Raw genomic sequence first — 23,911 nt, 5'->3', positions numbered from 1 at the left:
TACCAAAAATAGTTTTCCTACAGATTGAGCTCTTAAACCTACCTTTAATAGATAGATGAATAATGAAACAGGTTTAAAATGATTAAAGTATTTCGATAAATATACTATTTGTTAAAGGAAGAGCAAATATCAAATACTAGTATTGAATAGATACAAAAGTTATGAATCAATATCTTTTCAATTATATTGCAAGTCAAATGATATTATATATCTCAGATTATTATCATATTTAAATCATTTAACTCAACTATTCGATGTTGAGTGTTTTGACGTATTTAAACATTTATATAGTTATCAAATTGAAGGATTTATCAAAGTTTATATCAATTATATCATCAAGGTTGAATTCTTTATAGTCTTCAAAATTGTATATTTACAATCATTTATTATTCAGAATATGAAAGTTGGTTTTCGAAGAGTAGGTCTAATATCATTCGATCCTCAATCTATATTCTCAAAACTAGATATTAGAATTCGTACTTTTATTCCTTTATTTATCTTTTTGGAACTTATCAATTTCTGGATCTCTCAAATCTCTCACAATCCAATTGAGATTCTCTTACAATCGACTTTAATAAAAGCTCGAATGACTCATCATCAATCAAGCTCTCTTATACCTATATTTGAGATTGTATAAGCTTTAGCTAAGGGTATAGAGAGATTAGTATATGAGAATACATTTTTAAATGCTGAGAATCGTATATTTTGAAGAGCAAATGAGGCATTAAGTAAACGTCGATATGTTAAAAAAATTCAACTACGTAATGGAGGAGTACTTACTGGATAAGAAGCTGAAGATATAATATTACAATAAGAGGTTGATAATCAGATTCAATACAATGAGCGTCAAAATGGGGGAAATCCTAATGGGGAATCATCCACTAGTCGATGCTGTAGTAAGTGCGGAAAGACTGGTCATAATTCAAGAACTTGTCAAAATGATATAATAGATCCTAGATTATTAGATTCTTAATAGTTTGAATCAATTCAATAAGTTATGATTGATTAATTAGAATTTGAAGTGGTTAAATGGTCAAAAAGTGGGCGGACTAGTGATATGGGCGGACTGCTGATTAACCACGTTATATATATATAAATATATATAATAAAAGCACAACACCACATCACAGCCACACGACCGTGTAAGAAACACTGTACATATACATACATATATGATGTCCTCCCGCGTGTATCTATATTAACAAATAAAATTCAAAAGGAGGTATACATACGTAGTATAGGCTTCAAACTTCGGATGCCTTTACCCGATCTTCCAATCGGATATACAACTAATATGCAATGGAGTCAATTAGGAAAGTAAGAGTCCATGTACAATGAGTATCACATGTAATTGAAAGCCTGACATACAAATACTCATGGCGTACCTTAGGATATCGCGATATAACATGACTAGAGGGTTCGAGTTCAAATAGTTTTATACTTTAATCATTTTTACAAATATGCATAGGCTCACCGGCCAGAATTACTTTTATTGTATGTATGGGTGTATACGACGAATGCCGATGTCCTCGCTCATCATGAAAAAAAAAGAAACCCTGTAAGGGAAATTCAAAAGCTCCATTCCCAGATGCAATCATTCCCCAAAACTCCGTAGCTAGATTCGCAACCTATCCACCCTCAAAATCCATGACACCAATAGCAATCCTGTTCCAAACGCGCCTCTAATGCAACAATAGAATCGATGCGCCATGGAAACACTTTTGTTCATCGTATGTATCATGCTCCCCCCAAAATCGATCATATATGTACAAACTATGCGTTAATCTTTCGTATATCGCATGTAAATTTATTTCATGGATTGTTTTCCTTTATTGTTCAGAGATGCCTTAGATTCTAAGCTCCTCGCTTGATCTCGTTCAAGCAAGAGTGAAAGCTGTGACTTGCTTTTACTTAGATTTCCTGGGGACCCTGGCGGTGTGCTCACTGGTTGAGCAATAGGTGATACTACTTGTGGCATTGATTTCTTCGTGAAGAGATCCTTCATAAGAGTCCGAGCTTTGCCTTTGCCTGGTCTCTCTGGAGATGCAGGTACTGTTGTATTTTGACTACCAGTGCCCAAATCGAGATGGCCAGTGGCATCAGTCAATGTTGGCGCCGAGCTGACCATACCCTTGGATTGTTGTTGTAAAAGGTGCTTTCCACTCGTCTTCCTATAACCAGGAGGTTTGCCATTGCTCGAATCCCTAGACGTGATTGATGCCTGAGAATCTGGACTCGGGGGTCCGGGTGGTAATATGCTAGCTGTCTTAGCATTATCGAGAAGCATCCTTTGCACTTTGAACTCTGCCTCACTAACTACCTGCGTCGGAACCTGATTGCTCACCAGTGTTTGAAGGTCATTCGAAGGAACAGGCTGAGCAGGCTGGATTGGCTGAGCTGGCTGAGCTAGCTGAACAGTCTGAGCTGGCTGGGCAGTCTGGACAGTCTGAACAATCTGAGCTGGCTGAGTTGGCTGAGCTGGCGCTACCTCAACAATTTCTTCACGAGTGCTTGCGAGTTTGCGCGAACCACCCCTAGCCGGAGCTGCCAATTTGGACGGATTGCGTTTCGTTGGGGAAGTTGTAGATCGTGTCGGTACAACATTTTCCTGCGTATTCTGATTTCTGGTGGGTGGTACAGATAGCGGAGGTGGCCTTCCCAAATTCCTGTTTTGTTGTCCTTGTCCACCGGCAAGTCTCGCTGAGCTATCATTCGAGGACTGGGAGGTTTGCGAACTCTGTCGCCTGACAACGACCGGTCTCTTCTTCTTGGCAGCCGAAGCAACGAATTTCTTACTTGCAGGGGCAGGCATCAACTTCTTATCGACCTTCTCTTTCTCAATCTTCTCGTCAATGGTACTCGTCTGTTCAAGTGGTGGTGGAGGCGATTGTACTACGACTTGCTTGTTTGCGCTACCAGACTCATCTTCTGACGCCGCCGGGGATATGAAGCGCGCAGTCGGTCGAGGACCATTTCCAGAAGGTCCTCGGGTCTTTTTTAATATTGGGGGTGGCATGGGAGCAGATGTCTTAGCAACTGACGTCGGTGTGGTACGTGGTCGGCTCTCGTTGCGGGCACGAGCAACAGAGGTAGTCGAGGCGGTTTTTCCAATGTAGGCTGCACTATTCTGATAATCAAATCAATATAGCTCCATGGCCTATCAACAGGTTTGCATACCATTGGCGCTTCAGGCTCATAACGATTGGGTGGTCCCCTGAGTGGCACAACAGTGTCACCCTCTGAAATGTGTACGAACAGTCGGGCCACGGTCGAAGCATCCAGCTCTCGACGTCGACTTCCCCATATTCGCCACCAGTAATTCTCCAAGCGCTCAGCCGTGGGATCGAGAAGTCTTCGTTTTGTTGTAGTGTATACTATAAGACCGTCAGCTTCATACTTTAATTTGAATCAAAAGATGTAAAGTACCTTTCCAAAATCTGGCAATGTCGGCAAGATCTAAAGGATCATTTTTGAATCTCTCGATGGTGCTTCCAATTTGCGGCGAATTGACCACAATGCCCTTTGGCAATATCAACGCCATCCTCTTAACGTCGCCAGAACCGAAAGTTGTTGAGTGACTGCAGCTCTTCTAAGGCAGGCGGCTAGCCTACCTAGAAGTTGCTGCGTCACTGTGGATGGGGAAGACGGGCTTTTACAGCTAAGAAAGCTGAAAAACAAAGTAAGGAATTAAGGTTTGTTTTAATATTGAGGTTTGGCTGACTCTGGAAAAAGGGACGGGATTTCGTAACAAGTAATTCGGTAAAAGGACAAGGACCAAGGTTGATGAGGAAGAAGATCCAGGATATTGATGATGATGGGGGGAAAAAGCTAGTTGAAGCTAAGAAAGATAGTATGAGTTTTAGTCTTTGAACTGTTTTTTTTTTAATAGAACTGCTTTTGGAAATATTTCAAAGCTTCTTATTAGATTTCAAGTACAAGAGAAAAGAAGATGAAGGGCTAATTAAGGTTTTGTTATGTGTATCATTTATACGTACCAAAGAGTTGGTTAAATTTGACGAAATTTACTGGTTCGGAATTGATCCGAGGAATGAGAATTTGTTGAATATGTGAATGAATATGTGAATATGAATGTATGAATGAATGTGTGAACGTGATGTGATGTGATGTGAGGGAGTTCACAGTTCACTAGTTTCACACAGCTGAATTCGAATCTGATATTCCCCCTCAGCTGTACGAGAGGAGTGTAGAGTGAATGTAAATTATATGTGAGGAGGTGTATCTTTGGCCATAAACATTGACTTGGCTATGACTTCTATCGATCGTTCGAACGTTCTGCATTTGAGAAATGGCAACTTATTAACTTTCCATCAAGGGAAAGCTTTGAGTTGAAAAGATAAAATTTTCCATTGGGTTTGGATAAGGTACAGACAGTATGAATGAGTATTATGAAATCAAATCAGTAATTAATTTTTTTTTCTTCTCCAGTCGAAAGAATAACGTGCACGGGACTGACACTGCTTTTGCTTCCTGCAGTAGAGTGGTAGATATGGAGCACGCACGTAAAATGCGAAAAAAAGTGTACGGTGGGTATGTTTTGATCTTCGTTTAGAACAGGTACTGTATCTCTATACTCCGTACAGCTGGTAGAGTAGATGGGTAGATGGTAGGTGGGAGGTGGTAGGTGGTAAGTAGTAGGTAGTAGATGCCCAGAATAGGTAAACTTTTCGAAATCCTTAATTTAGATGATTAGCTCAAGGAGTTTGATGAGACTGCGGTTCATTGATCGGCAATTAGACTCGGGAGACCAAAAGAGTCATTATAATAATTAGGAAGGATATTTATTTATTGTTGTAAACCTTGCTGTGATAAGTTTGCTAAGTCAAAAGGGACGCATATGGATATGGATGATATGAGGGATAGACAATACCGATTTGGATGGAATAGATTTGAAAGAGATTCGAGCTTCGTAGATCAAACATAAAGTGGATATGACTGACAAGACCGTGGTTGTTGTTTGAGACCTCTTGAGTTGGCCTTTTACATCATGTACAGACGGTACACTACTGTTGTATAAAGTAAAGAAAGGTTCAAAGTTGGGATACACGTTATCGGAAGAGGAAGAGGATCTCGAGTAAATAATGGTAATGTGACGAACAGGAATTTATGTAACGAGGAGCCTAACCCTCCTCTCTGCTTTGCTCTCTCTCTCTTTCTCTCTCACGCAACGCAGTTCTCTCTCTCTTCTCTTACCGTTCTGCAACACACTCGCCAAACAATCAGTTATTGTTTTGGACGGTTATATTATGTTTAATCAAATTTACGGAGAAAAACGGTGGGAACCTTAAAGGGAGTAGCCGGTGCTGATGCTTAATACAGAACTTAAGCCCAAGCCAGGGTTCCTTGATCCTTATTAATTCTACTCGGCCATCAGCTTAGCTTCTCGATGAACAGATTTGAGATATCATCGATATCGTGATTCGTTGATCTAATGCGGCCGAGATAGAGAGATATTGGAAAAGAAGATATAGAATAAGGCAAGGGAGGAGATGTGCTCCGTAAATAAAAAAAAACCGTTGCCTCTTTTCCAGGATGCTTACACATCCTTGAATTACCGGTACCACTCATGTATGTTCTTTTTCTTTGCCAAGAATCTTCAATTGTCATAAGAACGAACTATTTAACTATTTCGTTTATATATGATATAATCCAGTATATTATATATATTCTTACTACCAAGGATAAAAACTACAGTCAGTATAGCTGAAAATGGGACACAATTAGAATCCATTCTAATATCTCATAACTTTGTTTCATTTGTATCCATGGCCACAACAACATCGATTGAAAGGTTCTTCCACCTTATTTTGGTGACGAATCTGAAAGTCTTTTTATGGGCCCGAAGATCTCTATGAGTCTATCCAAATCCTAGTATCACAAGCAACACAAAGTCATGCCGTGTTGAGTGGCAGTTGCAACGACTCGTGACTCATGAATTGCTAAAAGAGCATCTAGCCAACCTACGAACAATATGTCCTTACACGGCCGAAAAGTCTGGAGATGTTATACATAATCTTATAATACCACCTGTCCATCGGAAGATCGATGCAGGTGAAAGTTAAGAGGATGAGATCAGATGAGATAAGATGGGCACACGAATATCTTCATCTTTTTGTCCCAATATAGAACGTTTGCATCTTTGGTTCGTGTAGGAGGCACGGCTCAATGCCTGCTTCTACATATGTTCAATACCACTTTGCAATTGTTATATCGAATAAATCGATAATCACATCGCATATTGCTTCTGGAACCGGCAAAATACCAAATTACTACCTTGCTCCATGTACATTCAGGGGTTTTACGACATGCATAGATGCACGAGGCAAAGGAAAATGGATGGAGTACAAGGCGAGGCCGGTTTCTAGCCTTGAAACCGCCCCGAGCAGCGACAATCTACCGACACGACTCTTAGTTCTCTCGTTGTCAGTCTCGCATTGGCATTATACTCATGGTACATTGTCTTATAAGTCTTACAGCTGGCAGACTTTGTACCGTACCTTACTCAATCTTACTCGACTATCCGGACTCACCGCCATCGAGGGATTCTGGTATTTGCATTACCGTGGGAAAGCGCATCTAATCACTGATCACGAAAGAGTCATTGCTTGGGTTTTTAGAACCAGCACGCAAGCTCGAGGCAAGTAAAAGGGAAAAGCAAAAGCAAAAGAGGCAAAAGGAACGAATCAGACAAGGCTAATCCTTTCCATCCAAGGAAATAATCCCAACAAACACGCATTCTCCATGCGACAACAAATCTCAGCTCTCATCAGCACAACAGAAAAAAGTTACCTACCTTCCTAATCGATCCTTTTCAATGTAGCTTCCGTCACGCTTTTATACATTGCGACTTCAGAAATGTCGCGGAAGTCTTTCCGATATCCAAGTACGGAACCGTTTATGAACATCTGACCTCTTTTTTATCTCTCCGTCTCGATTTAAGGAAACGTCGTGTGACGCTCATTGTTACTGGTCTGGAGATGGATGATATTTGTATGATGTTTTGTACTTCCCCAATATATCTAACAATCTAGAGTAACTAACCATCACGAGACCCTAAAAAACAAACAACTTCTTGTGATCTTGTACGACCTTTTCCATTGACCCTAGAAAGGGCGGAAAGAAACGGAGAGGATCGAGATATCTGAACCAAGATATATCCTTATAAAACTTTTTATATTGCATCTTAATATTCCAACCAAAGTTACCAAACCCCCGGATTTTGAACCCCACTCTATATGACTCCACATGACTTACATTTACAAACGAACAACGATGAAAAATAATTAACTAGTGTCGTACTAAAAGAGGATAATCCATACGTCAAACCTTAGGGAATTACTCGAGCTTCAAGCCTCATTCATCACTTTTGACTCTTGATATTCCTAGGCGAACAATAGGATTCTCTCACATCCAACCACTCATCTTTCATGTCTCAAATCTTTTTCGAGGCTCTCAATAAATATCTCGAATCCACAAAAGTATCTTCCAATCAACCAAATCAAATCAAATCACTCTCTAATGTCTCAGAAGAACAAGAAGAAGAAAGAACCCAACGAGTCCAAATCCTCTGAGATCACATCATACCACTAAAAATCCTAACAAAAACAAACCAAACCAAAGCAAAAGCAAAAACAAACCCAAACTCAGGGGAAAAAACATCCAGAGCTATGCCGCCGAGCCGCCCCTTGCACATTTTATTCCCTTCCATACCTTACCACGCAGGCCTTTCCCTCTTCCATACTCCACCAATGTCTCACTAATCAGTAACTCGGACCAAGAAAACCTCTAAGAGAAAATCCTTCCATCCTTCTATCCTTCTAGCTTCCTTCCTATTTCAATGCTTCTAGAAACAAAACGTGTTTTTTGAACTTTTTTCTTCTCCGTCTCCGGTTTTTATTTTGGGTCGAGCTAGTGTGTAGCAAGAGCAAGCTTTATTCACAGGCCCTGCTTTGGGCATCAATACCTCCCTAGGTACCTATTTAGCTATTTGGCTACCTGGCTAGCTACCTGGCTAGTAAGTGGTTTTCGCATGAATTTGAGCTAAGCCTATTTATATGAGCCTTGATTATTCATGATAGGATAGGGAGCTAGGGATTGGAGCTACCTCGTCATCTTTGATTTTCTTATTGTAAATTGTGAAATATATAAAATCAATTTTATTTATATATATAGATTTATAAAAATAATAAAAGTATAATAAGTTTTTTTTATTAAATATTAAATAAATAAGTAGAGTATTAATAAAATAATTTATTAATAAAGTATAATAAATTGTTACGTTGTAACATTATAACTATTATCACGTGTTGTAGGATCACATGAATAGTCTTGTGAGGGAGCGAGGGAGCGAAGGAGCGAGATTCGAATCTCGCTCCCCAGCTTCATCGCTCCAATGTTGGAATACGAAGGTCTATATAATCAAGATGGATTCCCTTTGTATAGAGCTTCGTGCTCAAGATCAAGATCAATCATTTAGTATACTCTACTATTAGTTACGAATTGCATTATTGTCATTACTTTAAGTCCCTGCTTGACGCCTAGTTATAAACCACCTCGAGAGCCTAGAGCACTTCCACGTGATCTAGACGGCAAACCTCGTAACAAGCCGCTGCCTTTAGTACAGTATCGTTACACTAAATCCAAATCCAAACCTAAATTCAAATCCAGCAATATCAATATCTTCTATATTTCTAATCTATAATCCCTCAAATCAGATAGATCAAAGAATCAATAATCAATAATCACTTCTGTTTAATCACCCGTTCTATTTTATATAATCTTCTATTTTATTTCTGGCAATGAGTGGTGGGGATGAATCTGTCTATCTATCTACCTTTTATCTATCTATTTTATCTCTTTGAATACTGTATCTAATATCTTTACCTTCAATACATCACATCCCATCCCATCCCATCACATCCCATCCTATCTATCACATCCCATCCCATCCATCTCACCCCATCCCATCCATCTCACCCCATCCCATCACATTCCCCTCCATCCCATCCCAAAAACCTCAGCAAAACCACCACAAAAGAATCTCAATCCATGAGATTCCCATCACAAATCACGAATTACGAATACATTCTTCATTGGGAATATATAATTTGCTGTTATGTTAACCAGTGTTATATTATGGTATGTGTATAATCTTATAGGATGGAATGGCATCGAACAGGATATAATGTTACAGTCTGGATCGTATACATTGTGATTTATTCACGGGTATAAAAGTAAGGAACGGAAGAGGTAGAGAGTTAGTTACACGTGATGTCATAATGAACCACAGACATTCTAAGGGTTACCCAAGTAACACACATGACAAAGGCGCAGTAACCTGAGTCACGTTGAATGAAAATTCTCATGTCTGCTGTTGTAAGAAATTTCATAAATCTTTCATGCTACATTAAGCCGAGTTGGAAACGAAGGGGCCATAAGCCAATCCCAACTCGGGTTCGAAGTCTATGCTTTTGTGAACATAAGAAAGTGCGCTATAAACATATTTGATGACCCGCTGAAGAATGAGGATCCATTAAGTGAGGGTGTAACCTCCATCTACTCGTAAGTCGGCTGCACGTCTTGTCAGCAAATTGGCTCAAACAGATGTGCAGAGAAGAATGTTCTTACCTCCAGTAACGTAATTAGATGCATCTGACGAGAGGAAAGTAACGGCTCCCATAAGATCTTCTGGCTGACCCATCTTACCTTGAGGAATGAGGGAAGTCCATTGTTTCTTCAAGTCTGGGTTTTCATCCAAAATCTTCTTAGTTCTATTGAATTCTGTAATTAGCATTGGCTTGTTTGAAAAACTTGCACCCCCACGGGGTCTTTCTGGGGTTCAATCTTACAATGCGGTCAGCATGTATCCGGGGGAGATGCAGTTGACTCGGATGCCAGCGTGAGCCCATTCTACAGCCAAGGATGAGGCAAGATGTCGGACAGCAGCCTTGGCCGCGTTATACGGCGCTTGGGGTTGTGGAACATTGACAATGGCACCGGACATACTGCCAATAAACACCATACTTCCCGGAGCCTTACGCTCCATCAAGTGTTTTGCAACCGCAATTGCAAACAGGTATGTTCCATCCACGTTGACACCCCACAGTTTTCGTACTCGGTCAATTGGATAATTGATGGCCTCAAAGTTCTCTGTAAACCCAGCTGATGTCACTAAATTATCAATTTTTCCGTGCTGAGAGATAATTTCGGCAATGGCAGCATCGACGGATTCTTGGGAGGATACATCTGCATAATGAGCGGTAACCTTAGGAACACTAAAACCATGTGTGAGCGTTCGTGATACCATGTTAGAATAAGAATCAGGTTCTTACTTTTCTGCTCCTGGGTTTTCTCTCTTGAATGAAGCAACAAGCTCTCCTGCCTGCTTTTCGGCTTCCTCCTCTGTTGTCCCTTTAGTATAATGCTGCCATTAATTTTGTAGATGGCACATACTGTTCATGTCGACAATCGCAATATCAGCACCGCTAATAACCATGGCTTGACTCATGACAAGTCCCAGACCTCTGGCACCTCCAGTGACGACTCCAACTCTACCTTCTAGAGAGAAGGATGCAAGTGTACGCTTGAAATGAAGCCCACCTCTGCCTTGTACCGGTTTACTGGATGGCAATTCATGCTCTTCTGGATACTCGACATGCACTGAGGAATCGGTTCGTGCAAAAGAACCTTCGTGTAGTGGATCGTCAATCTTCTCACGAAGGGAAGCTGTGTTGTGGATCGGTCTCGAAGATAAAGCTGGTAATGTGCGAGGCAAAGTTGCCTTTGTTGAAGCTCTGGCAGCACGAGCTGCATTCCGAAGAAGTTGTGTTCGAAACATTATCGATATGATTTTGGAGCTGTTATTAGAAGGCAAGTATACAGCAAGATAGTACGTAAAGGACAGCAACCAAGCTATATGGTCTTCAGGCGTCCGTTCTGACTGACAGATTGGGAGGAACTATAGAAAGAGTGCTCTAAATAGTCCACGATGTACAAAATAGATTTAGTGGAAGTTCAATTGAAAGATAAAAATTTGTGTGACAGTGAATGCTCTTGCGAAGAGAAAAGTATTCCAAGAAATTGATACTTAGTTTGAAGAAGTATTGTCCTTGGTACTTGAATGAGGAGTGAAAACAGAAATGATAGCTACCTACCCATTTCATGTACCAAGGGTTATTGACATCATCTCTGACAGTACAGCTTCCACTCTCGCCACCAAGAATGGATACAGTTGGGATTTTCAGTGGGGTTTTTCCTGTTGCTTGGACGAGTCAGTCTCGCTGCTATCGACTTCTGCTACACCGAATGTACGGAAATATAAAAGCTGAAGGTTCAAAGCAAGAAAAAGATATGGAGAAAAAGAGTGGCAAAAATAGTAAAGCAGAAAAACCATTTAAAGTGTGATTGTTGAGGTAGAGAAAGAAGTATTGCAAGTCAAATACTCAACAAGTCCAGAATCAATCACGTAGAGGACACAGACCGCCGACAAGTATTCCGTTCTGTACTCTGCACATTACGCAGTGAGTACACATTACCTGTCCTGTACAGCAGCACAAGACCAACAAGGAAGAAACATGCAGTGAGATTCCAAGCTCTACTCTCTATGCTGAAATGGATCGGCGACCCGGAACTTATTTGCCTCCCATGCTCGCTTGATGTGTTGATAACAATTTCTTATCGACAATCACGTGCTATCAGCCACAGTCTGTGCCCTGCATGTGCAAGCCTCACTTATTAATAAAACATGTGCCAAATCAAAGCCAGAAATCCGGTTTGATTGGGTTACATTTAATAGAGGCTGTGTACCATTAGTGGGTCCCCGACCCTTTGAGACTCTCAAGCTTGATATGAAACCATAACTCACTCTCCGTCTTTCCACCACCCAACACAACCAACCTACACTGATTCACTCACATTTATTTTCGCAAAATTCCACATATTTCCATAACAACAATATCCCAAAAGACCTCATAATTAAGTAGTAGGTCTACTGGTTCTCGAGAATATATATTTCCTTCCACAATATTCAACCCAAGGAATAACCCCACGATATACCCAGTCTACCGATCCACCTCACTATGCGCTTCATCACACTCGGAGCGGGGGTAACTCTTGCAACCATCAGCCAAGCATTTCTACTTCCTCCAACCATCTCGAAATCTGATAGCGATGTCGTAAATGCCTTACCTTTCGATGCTGCCATCGACGCGGAGGGTAGGATGTTGGCTGTCGATTGCCCTGGCTGTCCAGTTTCTGCCCAGGATGTACGAGGAGGTCGACACGATCTGAAGGGAGTAAATAGACTCCTGTTCAACTTCTCAGTCTCACACGATAATGGCCTTGATCGTGTTCTCCTGAACGGACACCAATTCTATCCCATCGATATGGAATCCAGTCTCGAACGTCTCACAGCCCCACAACTGATCAAATCATCGGAAGGCAATTGGGTCCAAGCTGCCGAGCCCGACCTAGGTTATGCTCTACGCATCCACAAGCCAATATCATACTTCAAGCAAGATGAAATTGATCTGTTGATCGCAACTCTTGAAATCATCGAAGTTGGTAATACATTCGTGGATACCGTGGATAATATCGAACTCAAGATTCTTACAACACCAAGTGGAAAATTGATGATTGGCGATGCCCAAGTTACACCATCGCCACCAAAGAGCCATCTAACTAATCCGACAGTTGATGGACAAGAATGTACAACGGTGCTTTGCAAATGGAGAGCTATTATGGCAGACAAACTGTCGGCTCTTAAGAAAGGCTGTGATGGCAAAGCTCACCCAACTTCTCACAACAACCGACCTCAAGGTCATGGTCATCAACGTCCTCATGGTCATCATGGCGGTCATGGCGGTCATGGTAGACCTCATCGATTTTCTCACAAACACCATGGTATCACCGGATTCTTACGAGGTGTTGTCTTACACGTGGTTATTCCAGTCATCATTGGAGTCGTTGCTGGAATCACTGCCAGTCTTGTCGGTATGATAGCTGGTCACATTGCTATCTTTATGTGGCGTCTATTGTTCCGTAGAGGATTTCAAAGCCAATACACCAAGGTCCAACAAGAAGAATTCGTTGTCGAGGAAGGTATCGAGGAAGACAAGAGTCTCATTCAACATCAAGGCCCCCCTCCAGTTTACGAAGATATCGTGAAGGAGGATAAAGCATAAGTAACAAATTGAAAGGAGTCAGGTTTTGAAATGGATTTGTGGCCTTGGATCTTATCAAAGACCTCGTCACAATAATAATTATAGGACGCTGAATTGGTAAAGGGGTTTTAAGGAGTTTACATGGCGAGATTAAAGAGAATGGGGAAACGATAAGGATTCTAAGGAGGTTTAACCGGTCGGATAATTAGTAGCAAGTATCTCCTTTTCGCATCATGCCAGCAGTTTGAATATGTTAAGCGATTGTCTAACACCTTTGAATATTTCAACATCTTCCATATTATAACACAATAAATCTTCCAAACGTTTCTTCTCAGTTAAGTCACAGCTCATAGTCCTTGCTACATCAACAAAGTAAAATTTAGTTATTATTTCCATCCTCAAACTCGCTAATAGTCATCACCGCAGAGGTAAGGTGTACTTACATACTGTGCATACCCGTGCATACCAATCTAGACATTGATATTCCCCCCTCCCTCACTCATTGATCATTTATTTACTACTCCTTTCCCTCTCTTTGACTTTTGGTCTTAAAAGTTCCCCTTTCCTTTAAGTCTCTGGGATTCCGTATTTTGTACATGTAAATATGTATTTGTATTTATATGCAATTTCTACTTTTAGGGTTTTTGGAGGTGTTGTGGTGTGTTGTGTGTGGGGTGTGAGGTGTGAGGTGTGAGATGTGATATTGGGAAATACATCTCTTGTGAATTTAATCTGAATGTATGTAGCTGGATCTGATGGGATGGGGTGTCTGGAATGGGTGTTTGAGTGCTTGAGTGTTGGATATTGATTCCTAGATGCGCATGCACTGGATGTGGTTATGGGAAATGGGAAATGGGAAATGGGATATCATTCGACTCATTGAGAGAGGAGAAAGATATTAATATCAATATAGATTCGTCATCGGACGGGACTTTATAATGTGTAAGTTAAAAGACTTCTCTCCATTTTTTGGATATTGATGATGAGAAATTTTATAAAAGCTTATCTTAGCTTAGTTTGGTTTGAAAGCTGTGATTTTGGCTTTATTCTGATTTTGAGTAGCTTGGTGTAGTAGTGATTGATGCTAGGGAGCGGATTGGGGTTTGTGGAAAATAGGGGAAGAGAGTGGAGAGAGTGGAGTGAAGTGAAGTGATGAGGGGAGGAGAGGAGAAGTTATGCTGGGTATGTGTTTTTGTTTGTGATTGTGGGTGCTAGTGATATATGTAGGTTTTAGATATGGAATGAGAATGGAAAAGCATAGGATGTTAGGAGAAGTTGGGATATTGTGGGATAGTATGGGATTGTTAAGGGTGATAAAGAAAATGGAGATGGAGATGGAGATGGAGATGGAATGCGGGAAAGTTTGAATATAACTAAAGGGGCTTTTAGATAGTTGGGTTTAGGGACTTCGAGTGTATTAATGACGGGTTGAGAGAGGAGTGGGAAAAAGGCTTGGAAGGAGAGACTTGGAATAGTGATAGATGGAGAAATGAGAGAATACGCATTCGTGGCGGCGCGAGATACTGGTCTGTTGATTTTGATTCCGGAGCTCTGAAATTCTGAATAGATTCTTTGAGGTGATGTTTCAGGGGATTGGAGCAACTATCCTCGGCTAGGTTGGTGGAATGCATCTGAGGTACACGCAAGATGGGATACGCGCAAGATGAGGTACACGCAAGATGAGGTACGCGCAAGATGAGGTCTGATATGAGGTGATTACCTAAAAGGGTTTGAATGTTTAAATGATTGGAAACGGCACATGCTGAAATAGCTTGAATATCCAAGAGCATCCGAATGCATGTAAGGTGAACAACAAGACACAGGCATATTACAGTACCTTGTTTTCTGGAAAAAACATCAAGGTAATATTATCTCCGTATTTGTAATACAGATAGATATTGGTCAAAGTGCTTTTTAATATTTTAGAAAAGAATCTTTATAGTGTTCTTGTGACACTTTCATGGCTTGTTGGAGCTTGAAGTGGACAAGTCTGAGTATACAGAAAACTGAAATGCGTTTAAACTTCCATGTTTCTAATTTGTATGTAGTGAATTGCCTTTGAAATTTGATTAGCAGTGGATGGCATTTGAGAGGATTAACGTCATCTGAAACAGAATGATACCTGAAAGTAAAGTAAAGTTTTTGATAAATATACTTCCGGAGAGTGCATATTGAATATCAGAAGAATGTGAATTATTTTAAGGGTATGAGAATAGTGGATATATGTTCACCGGCCTATTTGATAAGGATCTGCCCTTGTGCCTGTCTAGCAGACTAACCTTGACAGAGTATATGTAGAGTATATGTATGTTTGGTGGGCGTGCGAATTAAATTGATTGTTTTGTATTAGTAGTAGCTATATATAGTAGCTTGAGATGGGATGAACATCTGAACAGCCCAGGACCGGCATGGCTTTTAACTCCGAATATCTCCCTCCTACATCTAAACTTCCGTGATCCAAGTCCATGAAGAAAAAGCTAAAACGCCTGACTATGAAATTCCTTACGGCTTCTCACTACTCTTGTAGTTGTAATCTAGATAGCCCTCCCTGCGCCAAGATGATTCACCCGGCTAGTCAGGGTTCCTGGTACCGGGGCTTGGAAACTCTATATATATGAATGTGACTTTGGTGGCAATACCGACAAGGAAGAAGGAAATGATGTTTGGGAATTTCCCCTCAGATATATCAGAAGGACCATCTAATATATACCATTTGGAAGCAGACTTTCACGCTCCTTCAAAAAAAGCAACTCAAACTCAAAGTCTTGTTTGGCTAATATCGTAAGATTTGCCCCTTTAGTTGATGAAATAGACAAATTTATTGCAAATGTTTGATATTCTCAATATCTGAGTGGATTCGAATGTCCATATTTTTGATTGCCCAATGGCCCCGGACACCAAGTAGCATGGATTTGCAGTTCATGTCTTGGAGTTAAAAAGCTGATAGAGGCAAGTGTGAGCCGATAAAGAGTCGACAACCACGTGGCCTTGTTGATATTGCACTGGTGGGAACAGGACTTAATTATTAAGGATATGGCGAAAGACGGAAAGGATCAATAATCGCCAAGTTTTTATTGATGACAGTGTTTTGCACTGTCTTCTAGAAGTAAATCCACTTGGATGGACTTTTGGAAACGGAGCTGATGCCCTAAAATGGAACTCTCCGGCGGTATCTCATGGCTGCTCTGCTTATCTTCACGATGGGATTTTCAACAAGAAAAGAATTGACCATGAAGAACCATAAAAAACTGCAGGGCAATTTTGGTGGGGTTCCGAATCAAACTTCCGAGACTCGACCAAAACACCATGTGGCTAGACAAAGCAAGGGCCAACCTCGCAGAGAAGTATGATGGCTGTGAACAGTCTCCCATCCTTGAGCATAGAGATGGGAGCTGCTTATGATGAAATATCATCAATGTCGAAGATAGTATTGATAGACGACAGCGGACCGGTCATAGATTTAGACTACAAACGAGATATCTAGCTCACCGAGGACAGCCTCTGAGTGCGGCGGCCAGTCACAGACTTTCAATCGACACCGGTTCTTTGATATTGAGAATTTCACAGAAATGTGGAATCGAATGTCACTAACGCGGTGAGTGAACGGAATCACGCGATCCTGCTATCAGGTTCGGACGAATTGACGCTCATGCCAAAACAAGAGCATCCATCAAATGTGCATGATGCGATTGAACCTGCATTTTCAATGAACTCCGTGCGTACGTAAACACATAGTGGATATGGACAACTCGGACTGAATCCATGTAGGTGGGTTTTACAACGGGAGATGCCCAAATTCAGTAGAAATCCATAAAATCTATAGTTTCGTGTCTTTTATTGGGTACAAACTGTTTATCTATCATCCTTCACCGGCCGGATCTTGAATGTGGGTGTCGGGAACTTGTGGGACGAAGGTTGGAAGACTTCGGAAAGAGCCGTCGTAGAACTTTTCTACTTCTCTTCACAAGGCTCCAAGCCGGAGAACTCCCAGACTTTTTATTGTCCTTGACCAGTTCGCATCATCTGGACCCTCATTTTTGAGCATATTGTTACAATTTAACTTTTGTTTTACAGCGAATGTAAAGAATACCTTGGCAAACCGATTGTTGCAAGCTCTGGCGGTGAGACAATGATGCACTACCACATAGAACGATGAAGCAAGTCATCCCATTGCAACGCCAGGTGCATAGTTCAATATGTGTGCTGCAGGGGAAGAAGACGAACAGTCGTTAGCAAGATATATCAGCTTCTTATTCGCGGGGCTTAGCTCCACCTTGCAAAGCTGCTAGTGGGTTCCCATGCAATGGGAGATGCATCAGGGTCCTGTCCCAGAAATAGGGAATTGCTCCGATATCCTCTAGTAAGGCTTGCAGCTACAAGCATCAGGGGCCCTTTCACACAACGGTGTCGCGGTGACACATCTCCACCCTCCGATCCCATCCATCAAGCTCGGAAAAACTAACCCTTGACTTCAAGTCTAGTCATGCCCAAGCTGCATATCAGAGAAAGCACTTGATTACTATTGTCTGCTTTAAACTATCTTTTTCATCTATCCAGGTAATCCATTACGGAAAAATACCCACCACCTTTTCGTCGGTGCAGTGACATCTCCATCGAATTTCTGCACCAATCACAGATAGCATAACTTGAAGTATATAAGTATCTATATCGAGGATTTCTCTTGACATCCAAACTTCATCAAACAACAATTGCTTCCTTTACATACTCGACGATCATGTATTCGCTCATCCCGATCCTTTCCTTGGCCGCCACCCTTCTAGGGGGAGTCTCTGCCGCTCCAGTCTTAGAGGCACGAGCAGCCGCCAGAACTTCTGCGCCATCCGGTGCTGTCGTAGTCGACAAGACTGGTGCTACACCAGGATCATACACCACCTTTCAGCAAGGTGTAAATGCTCTCTCTACCACCACCACAGCCAATCAATATCTCTTCATCTACCCCGGCGTTTACACTGAACAAGTCTACGTCCCACTCCTTCAATCCAACCTCACAATCCAGGGTTATACCGAAGATGCAACCACATATGCTGGTAACCAAGTCACTCTTACCTACAACCTTGCTCTCCTAAATACTATCAACGATGATATGACAGCTACTTTACGTCAATGGAACACCAACACCAAAGTCTACAACCTCATCATCCAAAACACATTCGGTCACGTCAACTCAAATGGTCAAAACCTCGCTATTTCTGCACGTAAGATAACTGATTTACTATTCTCTAACCTACATTATGGAATAGGTTCTTTGCTAGGATTCATCTCCTATGTACCTCACTTTCAGACACAATTACTAACCTCCCTTGTTCATAGACACCACAAACCAAGGATACTATGCTACTCAATTCATTGGATATCAAGATACCATCTTAGCCAACACCGGTACTCAACTCTATGCCAAATGTCTTGTCGTCGGTGCCATCGATTTCATTTTCGGACAAACAGCTCAAGCCTGGTTCGAGAACAACGATATCCGTACTATTGCCGCTGGAAGTATCACAGCTTCCGGACGTTCCTCCGACACTAACCCATCTTGGTATGTGATTAACAACTCGAATGTGGACAACATCAATTCTACCGTCGCTACAAACAACAACTACTTGGGACGCCCATGGTCCGACTATGCAAGAGTCGTTTTCCAAAACACCTACTTGGGAAGTAACATTAAGGCTGCTGGATGGAGTACTTGGTCTACTAGCACCCCAAACACTGATCACGTTGTTTTTGAGGAGTAAGTTCTCATCTCCATCTTTCCGATTTTTTTCATTGGAGATCTTCTCATTTACCGCCCCAATCCTGTCATCATCTTGATCATTCGTCCATTCTCCCATTTTCTATCCTACAAGAAATACACTAACCACCTTCCAGATACAACAACTCAGGACCCGGTGCCGCTGGACCCCGAGCAAGCTTCAGTTCTTCCATCACTTCACCCATTGCCATCGAAACAGTATTGGGAAGCAGATACTTGAACGAATGGTGGGTCGATGCCAGTTACTTGTAGAGGGATAGGGATGAATGGATGGATGAAGGGGAGAATCCAAAATACATAATGTTGAGATCTGGGATTAGTTAATGAAGTGAGAGTGAGAATCCGCAGATATAATGTTGGGGTTAGGGCGCGAAGAAGTTTAGTTAATGAATTAATGATTAGTTATTCACTTTTGTTTCATTTTTCTGCTTATGATCATGTGGTATGAGATTGTTGATATTTATTTTCTTCGTGAAAATCAGATCGAATGGTAGTTTAGGAGTATTCGTAACCATAGACAATTACCGTCCTAGGAAGTTGCCATTGACATTGTACCCCAACCCAAAACTTTCAAAAGTCCAGTCTTCGAATCTCGAATAATCTTGCATCTAATATTCTGTTAAATAGCCATGAACTCATCTCATTCACACATATACCGGTATACATACCTACCTACATACACAACAGCGTCCCCATCCCCACCCAGAAAAACAAGTAAGCTACCCGAGCTCTTACGCACATCTAAACAGCCTAATCTAATCTAATTTATAAATATATATATCACCAACCGATAATTGAATAATTAAACAACCCCGCAATCTAACTCTCCTCTACTCACTCACTCTACCCCTCACACTTCAATAAAAGTCCTCCAATAGCATAAACCCCCTCCTACCCCTCATACTTCTTTCCCCACCCTGCACCACACACTACGCGGATCACTCATGCAACAATATAATTATAAACTCCATAGCGCTCCACAACAAACAAACAAAGACCTTACAGTCTACAACATCCGAATTAGTGTAGGGGTTAACATAACTCGCTTTCAATGCTCTTCTGTTCATCAGTTGAGTACCAGGAACCGAGTAGCCCCGGGTTCGATTCCCGGATTCGGAAATATCTTCTTTTTGTGTTTTTTTTACTTTTCGATTTGGGGAATGTACGTTTTTGGGTTTATTTTCGATTTGGATTGGGGGTTGAGATGTTTTTTCCCGGCGGGGATTTGGTGGGTGGCGAGGTGTGTATGTGTGTTAGCCGGAATTAAGCCGAAGTGCTACACCAAAAACATAGTGACCACTCACGCAGGACCTTGCAATATCAATCATCCACCAATCCATCCATCAAAAAACCAATCATTTCAACAATTCCTCATTTTTGATATCTATCTACCTAGGTACCCACTGAGTATGATCTATTTCCTCACAAGTTACAACCAACCTTATACACATTCTACATACATACATTTTTCCCAATCAATTCCCTCACCTCGCCTCATCCACCCCACAACTCAACTCTCACCAAACCTCCACTCACTCAACCACGATCCCCCAAAAAGTCTACAAGCAAATAAATCCACAATACGATACACTGCTAACAAACGCTCCGCTACGCTAGGACCCAGAAGAGAAGAGAAAAAAGAAAACCAGCGAGTATATACTAACTAAATCATGTATTTCCATTTTAAAACCACAACCACAACCAAAAACAAAAAAACAAAAACAAACCACCCCCAGGAGAGAAAAAGTACCAACGATGGAAAGAAAAGTACGCCTTACGCCTCCCGTGTTTGACCATCACGTCTTTTGTTCTTTTATTCTAGGTAAATTGGGGATTTGGAGACCATACCGCGCCATGCTGTTCTATGTATGGAGTGGGTTATCATGATATATAATCAATTCTATACCTCGCTGTGTGATTTGCTTTGCTTTGCTTTACTTTGCTAGAGTTATATTATCGTTCGCGTTGGACTAATGTCCATTCATACTATTAGTATCATGATTAGTTTCAATCCACAATTAGGTAGACAAAGAGTAAAGACGAAAAGAAAAAAACTCACCACTCTCCCGTCTTCATCTCCAGTATAAACCCCCTTCTCCATCGGCACCACACAACTTATACCCGCTTCTACATTTCCATTCACCGTCGTAACTCTTCCATGCGCGCCTGTAGATCTATTGACACTAACATCCCTCCTTACTTCATCCACATGATCCAACCTCTTCACCAACTCCAACTCCCATTTCCCACTATTTTTACCCACAACTTTTCGCCATATACATACTATTCCCCTCTTATGACCCGTGAATATTAATGTTCTCTCCAGCCACTCATTTCCAGTACCTTCGTAGAATGCACAGCTATGTATATAATCATCATGTCCTAGATCTGCGCATACACTTTGCTCGAGAAGTGCTTCTCCGTTTAAGGTATAAAGAGCAACTTTTTGGCCGCGACATAACATAATATCCCCACTTACATCATTAATGCGCGCGCATTCTACAGGCCGACCATGAGTGAGTTTGCGGACGAATTCCAAGCGATTTAGATCCCAGAGAAGTACGAGGCCATCGGAAGATGCGCTAAGCATTGTACTGAAGGATTTACTGACTGCAAGAGTAGTGACTGGTGTTTTGTGTCCGAAGAGAGACGAGCGTGGTTGAAGATCAACATGTTTAGATGGTGAAGTCATGATTGTATGCGCGGAAATTACACAATCTTCACCAGCTGTGATGAGAGTTTGTGAGGATGCAAAAATGACGGTAGATAGTTGTCCTTGATGAAGGTTCTCAAAAAGACCAGCGAGCTTTTTGGAGTCGTTGAAGTAGAATCGGACGCTGTTGTCGGCGAAACCCCATTCTAAGTATTTATCATACGTTGGAGGAAGATTGAGGCGGAATGCTGTAGAGCAAAGAAGTCGATCTAACTTGGCCGAGTAAATGAGTGATGCGACACGTTCGTGACTTTCGATCAAGGGAAATGGTAGACGTGTTAGAAATTCAGCTGAAGTGTCAAGTCGTCTCGGTCTTTGACGCATATCTTCTCGAGATTGATGAGGTTTGGTAAAGACCTGATGAGGGGTTTGACCAAAGTTATGAATAATTCCAATCGTAGCTAGTCTTTCGATAGGATCTTCGATGGTATCAAGGTTCTTTGCACCATGATATGAAAGATGGTGGAATACGTTCACACTTTCAACAGCGGCTTCTCCGCGTTGCTTGCAACCAAAAATAAGATCAATCCACTGGTGTAGATACTTACTCACGTACGGGCTTTCTAAAGCCTCGCGATGTTTGGCAATGAATATTTTTGGATCGCCTTTAGCCCACGGCGGAAGGGCAACAGTATCTATACCTCCACCGTCCCCTTGTCGTAAGCCGAAATTGTACCCATTATTATTTGTAAGGAACTCTGGAAGGTAAAAGAATTCTGGTATGAGCTCCCTCACATCAGACATGTTATTTCTAGATGCAGAGTCCCAAGCTTTCGCAATCGAATAGAATAAACGATCAGGATGGTCGAAGTTACCACCTTGAAGTAGCAGGTATGATTGGACGAAAGGTTGAAGTCTGATCAAATATGATGTAACGATCATGGCTGACGAGTAATGGGTTCCATAATGAAAGGCAGGTGTAGTGTTGTCCATTTCCGCAAATGTTTTATATCTCTCAATGAAGTCTGCTTGACGTGAGTTGTGCTGCGCACCCATAGGTTTCGTGAGGTCTCGGAATGAAGCAGGATTGTTGAGATCCAGCTCTTCGCTCGTGTAATCGGCCAGAACCCAAGGGAAGACAGGATATTGTGTAAGATCGTTGAAAGTACGACCAGCCATTGTGTTGACGAGCATTAGATAGTGAAAATTCGAGATTTCCCCTTTTGCCCATCGTCGCATTGCTGGGTTCCAAGCAGAAGAATTGAAGATGTTACCAAATTTGGAACCAAAAGTAGCAGGTGCGTCATCCGATACTTTGAGAGCCTCAAGACGCCAACCATCTTCTGGATTTGGTAAAACGGAATTACCACTGGTATGTGGAGCCTTTGAGGAGAGCCTGGCAAAGAGATCATCCCTAAGCGTGGCCGAAATGGCTGTAAGTAGATAACTACGACCATCCGTGAAGAAGACTTCCACAGCAACATCTCGAAACAGAAAACGACGTTTAGAAATACTGATGACATCGCTCCACTTCCAACTTCTCGATTCTTGCTCAGTTCTGAGGGCTTGCGTTGTTTTCTCATTCGCCTTGTGACCAGCAATCATCTGTAGATAAGGATCCCTTTCCTCTTTGGGAGCCATCGCAACGTTCACGATTTCTCCGTCAGATCTTTGGAAGACATTATCAATCAAGTAGAGGGAATCTTTGCCTAGAATCAATAAGCCCTCAACTGCCTCGAGTCCAATGATTCGAGAAATATTAAAAACATGTTGCACCGAATCTCCTCTTTGAAGACTGCGCATGACCTTTCGATTTTTGTCCTCAAATCCATCATCACCATCGCCAGGGTCATTAGGATCATCAACAAGTTCAAAGTCTTCTTCTTGAACAACACTATCGTGTATTTCACCTGATTCTTCCTCTGATGGATTCTCAGTCTTCACCTCGGATCCATTTTGACTCTCAGGGTCTCCAGGTGGTGATACTGCAGAGCTGGACGTTGAATCAAGGTTCTGAGCCGGGGCGAGACCGCCAGTTTTCGTGTTTACCTGCAAAACATCGTTTGTATTTGTCTCCGTGGGACGTCTTTTCGGTTTGTAATCATAAGTCGGAGCAGCACGATCGGGCACCATACGAAGACGCATACGGTTACGACCCTCGGTCCGGTCCAATTTCCACTTTGAGGGAACACCACTATCAAAAACTGCACAAGGCCTATGAAGCTCTCGATCCATCCTGGAAAATGTAGAAACGAGAAAAGCAAAATTATCTTGTTGATCTTGTTGTGCTCTTTGGTGCTTTAAGATGTT

The 23,911-nt window shown here is 41.7% G+C and overlaps 8 protein-coding genes and 1 non-coding gene across 9 annotated transcripts; 6 read left to right on the top strand and 3 right to left on the bottom strand.

The window, feature by feature from the left end:
- Positions 1–1,807: 1,807 nt before the first annotated feature.
- SS1G_03292 (hypothetical protein) lies at positions 1,808–3,541 on the bottom strand (the record flags this gene model as incomplete). Its single annotated transcript, XM_001595153.1, has 3 exons — positions 1,808–3,127; positions 3,178–3,374; positions 3,427–3,541. 3 exons carry the CDS (start codon positions 3,539–3,541, stop codon positions 1,808–1,810), a joined length of 1,632 nt encoding a protein of 543 aa, XP_001595203.1.
- A 2,642-nt stretch (positions 3,542–6,183) lies between these two features.
- Positions 6,184–7,163, top strand: SS1G_03291 (predicted protein; the record flags this gene model as incomplete). Its single annotated transcript, XM_001595152.1, has 3 exons — positions 6,184–6,659; positions 6,872–7,008; positions 7,069–7,163. 3 exons carry the CDS (start codon positions 6,184–6,186, stop codon positions 7,161–7,163), a joined length of 708 nt encoding a protein of 235 aa, XP_001595202.1.
- Positions 7,164–9,550: 2,387 nt separating this feature from the next.
- SS1G_03290 (hypothetical protein) lies at positions 9,551–10,855 on the bottom strand (the record flags this gene model as incomplete). Its single annotated transcript, XM_001595151.1, has 5 exons — positions 9,551–9,588; positions 9,646–9,788; positions 9,867–10,292; positions 10,350–10,419; positions 10,471–10,855. The coding sequence occupies 5 exons, from the start codon at positions 10,853–10,855 to the stop codon at positions 9,551–9,553; spliced, it is 1,062 nt and encodes a 353-aa protein (XP_001595201.1).
- Positions 10,856–12,095: 1,240 nt separating this feature from the next.
- On the top strand, positions 12,096–13,199 carry SS1G_03289 (hypothetical protein; the record flags this gene model as incomplete). Its single annotated transcript, XM_001595150.1, has 1 exon — positions 12,096–13,199. The coding sequence occupies one exon, from the start codon at positions 12,096–12,098 to the stop codon at positions 13,197–13,199; it is 1,104 nt and encodes a 367-aa protein (XP_001595200.1).
- Positions 13,200–14,116: 917 nt separating this feature from the next.
- On the top strand, positions 14,117–14,741 carry SS1G_03288 (predicted protein; the record flags this gene model as incomplete). Its single annotated transcript, XM_001595149.1, has 3 exons — positions 14,117–14,120; positions 14,251–14,279; positions 14,568–14,741. The coding sequence occupies 3 exons, from the start codon at positions 14,117–14,119 to the stop codon at positions 14,739–14,741; spliced, it is 207 nt and encodes a 68-aa protein (XP_001595199.1).
- A 995-nt stretch (positions 14,742–15,736) lies between these two features.
- Positions 15,737–16,422, top strand: SS1G_03287 (predicted protein; the record flags this gene model as incomplete). The annotated part of the gene is made up of 2 exons (XM_001595148.1): positions 15,737–15,765; positions 16,209–16,422. 2 exons carry the CDS (start codon positions 15,737–15,739, stop codon positions 16,420–16,422), a joined length of 243 nt encoding a protein of 80 aa, XP_001595198.1.
- Positions 16,423–17,913: 1,491 nt separating this feature from the next.
- Positions 17,914–19,200, top strand: SS1G_03286 (hypothetical protein; the record flags this gene model as incomplete). Its single annotated transcript, XM_001595147.1, has 3 exons — positions 17,914–18,394; positions 18,510–18,927; positions 19,065–19,200. 3 exons carry the CDS (start codon positions 17,914–17,916, stop codon positions 19,198–19,200), a joined length of 1,035 nt encoding a protein of 344 aa, XP_001595197.1.
- Positions 19,201–19,962: 762 nt separating this feature from the next.
- On the top strand, positions 19,963–20,067 carry SS1G_14562. Its single transcript has one exon. It is a non-coding gene; the product is annotated as a tRNA-Glu (tRNA).
- An 815-nt stretch (positions 20,068–20,882) lies between these two features.
- SS1G_03285 (hypothetical protein) lies at positions 20,883–23,836 on the bottom strand (the record flags this gene model as incomplete). The annotated part of the gene is made up of 2 exons (XM_001595146.1): positions 20,883–20,918; positions 21,008–23,836. 2 exons carry the CDS (start codon positions 23,834–23,836, stop codon positions 20,883–20,885), a joined length of 2,865 nt encoding a protein of 954 aa, XP_001595196.1.
- Between the last annotated feature and the right edge of the window lie 75 nt (positions 23,837–23,911).

Source organism: Sclerotinia sclerotiorum, genomic scaffold, assembly GCF_000146945.2.
Source record: "Sclerotinia sclerotiorum 1980 UF-70 scaffold_4 genomic scaffold, whole genome shotgun sequence".
NCBI classification, from domain to species: Eukaryota; Fungi; Ascomycota; class Leotiomycetes; order Helotiales; family Sclerotiniaceae; genus Sclerotinia; species Sclerotinia sclerotiorum.
Note: the sequence above shows the minus strand (reverse complement) of the source record. Positions and strands in the feature narration are given on the sequence as shown.